The sequence below is a fragment of the Convolutriloba macropyga genome, chromosome 7, assembly GCF_964194025.1.
Source record: "Convolutriloba macropyga chromosome 7, txConMacr16.3, whole genome shotgun sequence".
NCBI lineage: Eukaryota > Metazoa > Xenacoelomorpha > Acoela > Convolutidae > Convolutriloba > Convolutriloba macropyga.
This window is the reverse complement of record NC_134474.1, coordinates 27,753,426-27,764,133: the sequence shown is the minus strand read 5'-3', so window position 1 is coordinate 27,764,133 and position 10,708 is coordinate 27,753,426. Positions and strand designations below refer to the sequence as shown.

The following is a 10,708-nucleotide window of genomic DNA, read 5'->3' as shown; positions in this document are numbered from 1 at the left end:
CTTGGCCCAAACTAGTGAAATTGATAATTGTACAAACTTTTTTTTGGTCGATCTGCAATTCAGTATGATGGATTTATTTGTCTTATTTCCGCTGAACTAAATATTTCGTTTTTTGGCCATGTTTACCTCAATTATAACATATCATACTTTAACCTGAAAATAGCAGGACAAGTCTTGAAATAAAGCACGTGATTAGCAGAACAAACGCAACGCAAAAATCCCACTTCTAAACCAAGAAAGAAGTTAGGGAAAAAACAGTTGGATTAACACACAACGGGCCGCTGAATTGTTATTTGCAGAAAAGTGATTGGCATTTCGGCGTTAGCAATACACCAGAAAAAGTTTAAGATAAATCATAAGTTATCAAAATCTATGATAATGGTTGCAGGAAACGATAAACGTTTTTCTCTCACGGATTGAAATCGAAAAAAGATTTTCATTAAAATTTTGGAAATTAAATTTTATGCATTTTTCAACTCGCAAGCTGTGATAAACAATTTTTGAAAAGTAAACATAGCAACTCCGAATGTTACGCAGGCAAAAAGAAATTTATTTAGTTTGAACAAATACAAAACAAAACCGGCAAAGATGTTTTCGCAAGAACTCCTTTTTCTTGCATTTTGTGAAAACATTTATGCGAGCTTGGGAAACATTTATATTTAAGCTAATGAGCAATGAGCACAACATGTCTTCTAATTTATCAGAAACATTCGTTAAGCATCTTTTCTAATTTAATTTTGAGCTAAACATAAAGTTCTCAACATTTAGGGCAACGATTTTGTCGAATTGGTTGATGGTGTAATAAATTTGCAACAAATTGGTTCTGAGACTTAAAATTTTGGCAGAAAAGAACCAAATATTAAGAGTTGCATCCCATAGGAGATTGCTATTTATATATAGATTTGTATTACGACCCATTAATTTTTTTTGCTACATACGGTTGTGAAAATAGATTAAAAAATAGAAAAAAAAATTTGGAAGAAACGTTTTAATACAATTTGGCGGGAGATTGTAAAAAGCGAGGAAATCGCTGTCTTTTTGGGGGATGAGATAACATCCGAAAACGCGATTAAGTGGACAAAATTTTTTTTAGCCATTAGACAAAAATCATGGACCAAAGATTTCTGAAATTAGGCGAATAGCAAGTAAAACACTTAAAAGTGGTACTTCAAAGTCCACTCGATGTTATAAAGATGTCAATTGTCTTTAACGGTCGTTCTTACACGCAAAAGAGGGGTTAACATTAAATGCAAAAAGCATCCTATTTTTCATTGTTTTGCATCTCTTTTACTGTACTCAGTGTCATCACGACCAATTGATTCATCTTTTAAAAAAGTAACAAGGAAAGATTGATGAATGTTCAAAATACTTATCAATAGCTTTAAACGTAAATAGCAATGTAAATAATTTGAAACTATTAGTTGCAAAAAACCCACAAAAATCATGGACCAAAGTTTTCTGAAATTAGGCGAATAGCAAGTAAAACACTTAAAAGTGGTACTTCAAAGTCCACTCGATGTTATAAAGATGTCAATTGTCTTTAACGGTTGTTTTTACACGCAAAAGAGGGGTTAACATTAAATGCAAAAAGCATCATATTTTTCATTGTTTTGCATCTCTTTTACTGTACTCAGTGTCATCGCGACCAATTGATTCATCTTTTGAAAAAGTAACAAGGAAAGATTGATGAATGTTCAAAATACTTATCAATAGCTCTAAATGTAAATAGCAATGTAAATAATTTGAAACTATTAGTTGCAAAAAACCCACAAAAAATTTGGAGAGTTGACGTTAAACTACATCTGAAAATGATCAAAATTTCAAAATTTCGTCCATTTTTGATATTTTAGGCTATTTTTCTACGAAGCCAATAGTTAGAGTCACTTAATTACATTATTTTACTCAGCGGATATTGCAAACACCTCCTTTAAACGCTTAATTGGTATTTATCTAATTTCCAAAAAACCTTAGTTCAGAATTTTCGACTAATGGCTATAATTTTGTTTTTCGCTGGATCGAATTTTTCCTACGCCCCGGCTTGTTTTACAACCAACGCCCTATTGCATGACCACAAAAAATGAGCACGATTGATTAATGGGTTTTTTGAAGAAGAAAATCTTGTTTGGTGGCCCTTGAAAACACAACAAAGATCGATACAAAATAAAATGACTTACACAAAGTTCTGAAATATCAAAAATAATGCCGCAATAGTGCAAAAGTGCAAAACGAGAAAAGATAATGCAGAAAAGATTGTTTTAATCCTGAGATTTAGAACAAACCAAAGCAACAAGACATTGATTTTCAAAGGATCTTGAGAAAAGCTGCCAATTTTGTACAGTTGGACAGGCACGACGCCTCTAAAATCAAAACGTGTTCAACAAAACATACAGCAACATAATCCGAAACATCAGAACTTTAACCAGCCCCAAAAATTGAACATAGAAAACTAAGATGAACGTTTTGGATCTCTCAAGAAAAAATGCATGAACAGCTACACTTTCCGTTTGTGATACGTTTCTTAAGCCAATCTTATAATTGTTTCAAGACTTTTCAAGATTTTGGGAAGAGATCACCTAAGTCACCAAATTAAAATATTAAGACCTAATATGACATGCTAAGTGAGAAAGAGATATTATGAGAGAGCTCTGATACAGTCCTGAAACAGTACGTGAAACTTAATTGATTCAACTCTGATTGAGACTTCATGTTCAGGATTCTGGAGCATGAAGTATGTTACCTGTATTTCTTCATTGTGTTGAGTTGTGATCTCTTCTATCTCGTTGTCGTATTCCTGTTTCTCGTCATTCAACTCCTGCTGAAGTTCTTCCAATTGTTCCTCAAGCTCCTTGATTCGGTTGTCTTTCACCTGCAAAACATATTCCTCTATTGTTGCGAATGTCATCACATAAAGGACATAAAGGAAGCATGATCCGTGAAGATAACCTGGCGTGTAAATAATGTTGACTGTTTGTTCAGAATTAAGACGAGGAATAATAGCCTGGCAAACAAAAAAGGGATCCAAAACAGCTCACTGAAATTGGTCATTGCTTTTTTTGAAAACTTGCTGTTTTTGAGATTCTGCGAAATTTGGTAAGTTGACGGACTTTTAAAACCGGTAGTTATTATACGCCGTTTGAGACATCAGTACATATATGTGTCTATCTACCTGTAGTTCGTTCTCAACTGAGTCAGAGATGGCGTTGATCTCAGTGAGAAACCTCTGCTTGACCTGTTCTGCCTCTGCCTCTCTAGCAACCGCCTCCTCCTTCAATCTGTTCACCTCTCCCCCACTCTTCTCAATCTTCTTCTCCAACTCAGAGATCACTGCGTCCTTCTGATTCGCAACCTGGACAAAATGAAACAAACTTCATCATAATGTAATAACTTATCCAGGTTTTGGCTCCGTGATAATTGATTACATATAAATAAACTTGCTTGTTTCCTGCGATAAATAAGTAACCTGTACCAAACATTCAGTCAGCATCAGAACTGATTCAGAACATTTCCAGGGTAACATTAATTTTCAGAACTGATTCAGGAGATTTTCAGAATCGATAGTTTAGTTCTTGAGCAATTTAAAAGTAGTTGGTTACATTTAAATATATTTGCTTTTTTCTGTGATTAAAAAATTTTGATTTCAGCTCACCAATACATAGCTTTATATCTTCGATCCCGCTTTACATTACATTCATTGTTACATGACATTTTTGTTCTCTCCATTTTTTTAACGACATTACAATAAAGATTTGTAAAGACTTCGAATAAATATCGTTTTGCCATATTTTTGGTTCAACGTTTCTGTAAAAATATTCTGCACTACATTCAATTTTTTCAATAACCGACGGTTTTTACTTAAAGCTTATCGGTTGCTCATTTTCAAAAACAACAGTTAGCTCCAATCGCTATTGCTCCATATTCGCCTTCATTTTTAAAATGTCCAATTAAGCCAATTTTACCTTTAATTCAGCCTGTTTTATCATCTGCTGAGTCATCTTACTCTCCTCTTTTGCCTTTTTGTGTTCCTCTTTCAGAGCATGCAACTCTTTTTCCTTTCTCTCCAGGGTCTTACCCGTCTCACCCTTTGCTTGCTGGATATCTTTAGCTCGTCTTGTTTCCAAATTTTCCAGCTTTGAAATGTAATTTTGTTCCACATCTGTCTTTTCAGCTCTGATTTTGTCGATTTCTTTCTGCATAATTTGTTTCAATCGCTCTTTTTCCGTTTTTATTTCCTCGCATTTCTGTTTGATTTTGTTAAGTTGGTCTTCAAGTTCGGAGATTTTCTTCTTATTGGCAGCTTCTCTGACGTCATTACCTCTGGTTTTGTCAAAGTCTTTGTTCTTTTGCACATCACTTTGAAGCTTCTGGTTCTGTTTTGCCAACTCAGACTTTTCGTTCTGAGCTTTGACCTAAATTTTTAGAAGATCAATTTGATTTCAAAATCTCACATTGAAAGTTATCACATATCCATTAACTTTGAATTTTAAAATGTCTTTTTGTTTATTTTATCTTTTTATTTATCTTTTTTATCAAAATTATCTTTCTTATCAAAATTTTGAACGCAACACAACATTGAGCAAAAATTTGCAACAAGCTGCAAAATTTTGAAAAAATATTTCAAAATCTTTTAAAACGCTTAAATCCATTCAAAATTTTTAACAGCGCCCAATTTTAGTCTGGAGAAATTGGGTTTCCAAGTATTCAAAAGGTGGGTAAAAATAAATAATTTATATTTATTACTTTTTCCTTCTCTAGTCTTGAAATTTGGCCCTTCAATTGATTTAACTCATGGTCTTTGATTTTGTTCTGCTCCTCCACAAATTTCAGTCTCTTCGTTAGTCTTTCTGCCTTTTCGGCCAAGAGGGCGGCATCTGCATTCTCACTGGGTGGACTGGCACTGTCCCGTGAGTTGTCTTTGGCACCAGAGGTCGCACTAGCTGGTCTCTGCACTGGGCGGAGGGGGGTCTTGACTGGAGAGGGCAGGGAGGTGTTCTGAACAAAAAGGTTATATATGATACTTAGCTATAATACCATTCGAGTTATTCGATAACCACTTTGTAGAATGAGAAGTTGAGTCATAACTTAAAGTGGCCCATGACGTTGAGAGGTGAAGTATCTTTTGTAATGATATTATTGTATTTGTGATTACGCGACTTGATGTCTCCTGACAACCCTATTCCAGCCAAGAAATTTATAAAAATAATCAGAAATCTTTGTATTTTATTTGCATTAGGCTTACAAATTAATGCGCCTGTGAAGTCAAATACGGAATGGCAGTTTTTTCAAAAACGTGAAAAATGATGAGTGTTTTATAGGTTGTGCGGGCAAATGCTTTGAGAACCCGAAAAGTTCGCAATTCAAGTTTCGAGTTGTACAAAGAATGTTATCGATTACAATGTCCTTGTGTCACAACAAGGAGGCTCGTTAATGAGCGTTCGCATATAAAATTCCGACCCGAGCTGATCTACATTTTTGGCTTAATTGTCAACCAAATGTAGAGATAAACAAAAATAGATGTTTGAGTTCAAAAATAATTGTTACAAACCCAAACTACTAATTGAATTACATAATGCAATACCTCATTAGAGCGCTCACGAGATCTGCCAAAAAAGGACTACGAGAAAAAAAACAAAGTTAGCAAAACTAAAAATTAACGGCAAAGAAACTCAATATCTAAATGTAAAAGCATCTAGTAAGCAACGTCAACATGCAATCAGATAAAACTTTAACTGCACAATTTTTCTCTTATCTTAACTATACATTAGATGGGATATTTCCGTATTGAGACTATATAACAAGAAAAGAGAAAAAATGATAACGCGAAATTAAAAAAATCTATCAACATTTTTGAAACCAAATAACTTCAAACTTCATAAAAATCTTCAGGTTTTAACAGTATAATTTGCGATACATTTACTGAAAAGTCATTACGAATACCTGTCTTTGGTTTTACTAAGCCATAGAAACGGACAAAAGATGAAGAAAAAACTCAAGAAATTACAAACAGTATGCAAAAACACGCTGACTGCATTGATTATTATCAATCATTCAGTCATAATTTAGAAGCTTATGAGTTCTCTCAGCGTTTTACGACTACATAGAGAACAAAAAAAACTGCATAAACAGCAAACTGAAAAAAGTGAGAGAAGAGTGTCAAAACCATTAAAAAACTTTTCGGTAAGAACGTTTCTATTTTCAAATAATTTTTAAACAGCAATAGGATTCTTCTTTTTGAAACTAAAAGACTCAAAAAACAACAAATGTGAACAAATATTTAAAAACCACAAAATAATTGAGAAAACGCACAGTTTAAACGCCATTTAAATCAATACCTTTCAACAGAAGCCAATAAATACGCTAAGTTATGCCTCGATTGGATAGCAATGCTGTTTTTGTTCACCAGTCATCATTAAAAGATAAGCATAAGTCATATGAATACGAAAACAATAACAAATACAAAAAAAACCAAAAGTTCAGTAAAAATGTGCGGGACGAAAAAGTCGAAGCCATTTAATGCATAAACATTTCTCTGAAAACTTTACCCATGATTCTTTTTTCTGGACCAACAAGAACTATCAATATTAGTATAATGTGATCAGATTTTTAGAGGAACGAAATTTTGAACAAAAAAATCAAAGAATTTTAAAAAAAAAATGAAAACTCGTCGCATCGAAGACATAAAACAAATAAATGCAGTTTAAACCGCTAACCAGTTTAACCTTGGTTGCAGTTTAACGTTGGTTGCAGAGAAGACAGGGGTCGTTTTATTCCCTAGATTGATTTACAGTTCACTAAACTAGGTTTAAGATCGGTTGGCGCTCAAAAGGAAATTGCGAAAAATTATTTCCGAAGTCCTAATGACCATTAGCTGACCACTCAAAGCACCAGATAGGTTCAAAAAATGCTCCTTAGAAAAACTACTGCTTTTTTTGTCAACGTGTCTATGCCATAGGACTTTCAATCAAACTTTCATTAAAATTTACGAACACTAAGAGTCGAAGCCAATAAAGAATATGAGCGATTCCTTGAAAGCTAATTTTCTGTTCATTGAACATCATTGGAATGTAAATGAAGTTTGTCATTAACGGAACTTTGATATGAAAGGTGACTATTCTCTTAATGACCTAAAAAACAAAAAAATGTAAAAAGTTTTCTAAAAAAACAGCTCTCAAGCAGACTTTGATTTTTTCTGTTTGTAAACCTCCCTATGAGACCAGAACTAGTGTTTTTAATCGACTTTCTTCTATTAGCAACACCAAATTGATGCATTTTGTGGCATGAAATGTATATTTGAAATAAAACTTTTATAGAAAAAAAATAAAAGTATTTATTTATACTAATAAATGAACGTATTTATTTATAAAAATATTAAATTTTTACTGCAAAGTGAACAAAAGTGATCCAAAAATCCCGTGTTCACATGAAAATTTGAACCTCGATAACTCCTCGAAAAAACTCAAATTAAAAAAAAAGTTTTTACTTTCGAACTCTACGCTGGACGAGCTTTTTAGTGATACCACTCACATTTCTCTACAATGATTATATCGATCGGCCAAAATTTTCTGAACAAAAACACCATTTGAGTATATAGGTCCTCCCCACACAAGAGGGGCCGGAACAAAAAATGACAATTTTAGAAGGAAAGAGATATCAAAACCTTTGCAAAGATCATAAAATACTGTTAGAGAACATAAATTGAACTTTCGACTGTCAGTGAGTAATACTCGATGTAGTAAACTGCCAATTAAGTGCGGAAAATTTTTTTGGCTGGAAACGTTTGTTAGAATCTGCAAAAACTATTTTCAAGAGTATACCTTAAATATTAACATCTCTAATTTTGTTTATAGAAAAGGTATTTAGAACTTTTTATCCATTCCGGGTCGAGGGGTCAGCAGCTGTAGGGGAGGATAATTTTGTGAGAAATCCGCTGAATTTGTAGAAATTATGTAAGATTTCCGCAGATTGCGCCGAAATTTGAAAAATAACTGCTGAATCAGCTGAAATAAAATATTTCAGCTAATTTTTTACATAAAATCAGCTTTTGATTCGGTACCTTTCTTACATACTTTCATTACTTGTAGAAATTTCAAGTTCAGCGGATTCAGCGTTTTTCTTTAATAATTTCAATACCTCTCTTGCAAAACTTCAGCAGCTTCTGAGCACCTTTTTTTTACGTATATTCAGCAAATTTGAACCAAAAATTATGTAAGAAATGCGCTGACAGCAGCTGAAAAAAAGTATTTTTCAGCGGATAAATCATACATAATGATCCGCTTAATGTGCCGAAAAGCGCTGAAATTATGTAAGATGCTGAAAACTCAGCAGATTTAGCTGATTATTATGTAAGATTTTCCGCTGAAAAATATTTTTAGCGGTTGTCAGGGATCGATTCAGTTGTAATATTGTAAAACTGATTGAATAAAGTATTCCGCCATAGTTCAGCAAGATATCGAATTGATCCGCAAAACATTTTTAACGAGGAAATTTACTCGAATATGACATGTTTCAGGATTGCAGTTACATGCATTTTCTTTACTGTTGCAAACAGCTACAGTAAAGAAAATTAGTTAAAAAATGCTTCAAAATTGGAAATTTCCAGCAGTACAATCAACGCTACTTATTTTTTTTTACAAAAATATGAAAAATTGTGCCGAGATATCATCATTAGTTGTTACTGCTGTCCACGATTATTTTACCTGTTTTGTCCGAGAAACTTCACGGTGAGAATTAAAGACGGAAAATGAGAAAAAAGATTGTCACTGTTGTCTGCACCCCCCCCCCACCCCCCACCCCCCACCAAAAACCCCAAAAATTACCCAAAGGTACGTTTTACGGTGCAATGCCGGCTCGATTCCCACACAAAATAAATTGAATCTCATCAAACATTAATGCACGAAATTATCTAAACCGGGGCAACAGTTTTCTGTTCTTCTCAAGAGAAAAGAATTATTCGCGCTGAAAAATGGGTAACTTACGCACCCGCACTGGAATTTTGCCTCCACTTCCCACACTTCGAGGGGAACTCAGCAGCGATCTGGGAGACGATGCCGACTTCATCTCTAGGTATTGACAATGATCTCTCTTGATTAACACGTAATAAGTTTGGAATTGTAAATATTTGCGTATATCTTCATGTTTCTATGCTAAATTTGAGCAGTTGCTTCATTAAGTGACCATCTTTTATTATACACCACCTTGTGAGAAAGAGTTTTATAAATTATGCGCTAATGAATACATGCTCTATCAAAAAACGTCTCAACGCAAAGCACTCGAACTAAAGAAAACTAAAACATACACAGAGAACCAGAAAAAACATCAAATTTAATAATCTCGTTTTTGAAAGTTTTTCTACAACAATGTGAATTTATTTGGCATTAGTGTAGTTTTCATTCATAACCAATTCAGAACGCTTCAAAATAACGTCAATACTTATACATCTAAGCGCACAAAATTGTAACTTATTTGAAAGCAATAAAAAGCTAAAATTTAATCGTTGCAGTTTTAATAACTAAATATTTGCATTAAGATGGTCTATCAGAATTCCAGAACGACAGATGAGATATTTGGATGATTGGTCGTTTAATTAACTCAAATGATTGAGGACCTGCCTAGTGTGAGTGGTGCCATAAAAAGTTACGACCGTGAAAATGTTTTCAGGGGAAGTATTTCATGTGTGTTAAATCGCCTTTGAAAAAATTAATAATTGTTGCGGTTAAACTAATCAACAACCAAGCCACTCAAATGGCGGGGAGGAACAACTTCGGCACCTTATGCTGTATTGCAAACGATGCTTGCAAAACAAACCTCCATTAAATTGTTTCTGATACCCATATCAGACTAATCAGATTAGATTTAGTTCATTTTATTTGGTGATTTATAATTATCAATTGATGCGGTAAAATTTTATATAGGTCACTTTGAGGGTTCAACCGAATTGTTCAATTTAGTTCGTCAATTATGCACCACTTTTTCAATGCTCTTACTTTGTTTTTATTCCCCGCGTTGTGGGAATACTTAATTATTCAAAATTCTCTATAGAATTAAATTCTTTCTTTCCGCTTTCGCACCTCGTGTGCGGTTGCCCATTTAAATCTCATAATTGTTCCGACCCTACTTTTTGGGGGAGGAACTATATACTCAAATGGGTTTTTTTTGTTCAGACAATTTTGGCCGATTGATATATTCATCGTAGAGAAATGTGCGTGGTATCATTAAAAAGCTCGTCCAGCGTAGAATTCGAAACTAAAAATATTTTTTTGAACTTCGTTTTTTTCGAGGAGTTATCGAGGATTGAAGTTTTGTGTGAACACGGGATATTTGGCATGATTTTGATCACTTTTAAGGTAAGTTTTCGTCAAATAAAGACCTTTTTTTAATTAAATAATTCGAAATTACATTTCACGCCACAAAGTGAAATAATTTTGAGTTTCGATTTGACGAAAGGCGATGAAAAGACTAGTTCCGGTCTCATAGGGAATTTTACCATAAAAAAATCGAACTCTATATGAGAGCTCTTTTTTTAGAAAACTTTTCATGTTTTTTTGTTTTCTTGGGTAACCTAGGGACTAGTCACTTTTCATAAATCGGTTCCGTTAATTGAATACCTGATTTACAGTCAAGTGTAGCCCAATGAACAAAACAAAATTGTTTTCCAGGAGTTTCTCGTGTTTTTCTGGCTTCGCCTCTGAGTTTTCGTAATTTCAAATGTAAT

The 10,708-nt window shown here is 33.6% G+C and overlaps 1 protein-coding gene across 1 annotated transcript in view; it reads right to left on the bottom strand.

Moving 5' to 3' along the window:
* The window catches only part of LOC142342998 (uncharacterized), a 15,479-nt gene extending 6,245 nt beyond the window's left edge, over positions 1-9,234 (bottom strand). The window contains exons 1-6 of the mRNA XM_075394680.1: positions 8,977-9,234; positions 4,738-4,989; positions 3,957-4,406; positions 3,167-3,346; positions 2,738-2,866; positions 38-52 (exon numbers count right to left, since the gene is read on the bottom strand). Coding sequence (XP_075250795.1) covers positions 38-52; positions 2,738-2,866; positions 3,167-3,346; positions 3,957-4,406; positions 4,738-4,989; positions 8,977-9,054 — 1,104 coding nt within the window. The 5' untranslated portion in view covers positions 9,055-9,234. The remainder of the gene's footprint in view (positions 1-37; positions 53-2,737; positions 2,867-3,166; positions 3,347-3,956; positions 4,407-4,737; positions 4,990-8,976) is intronic.
* Positions 9,235-10,708: the final 1,474 nt, after the last annotated feature.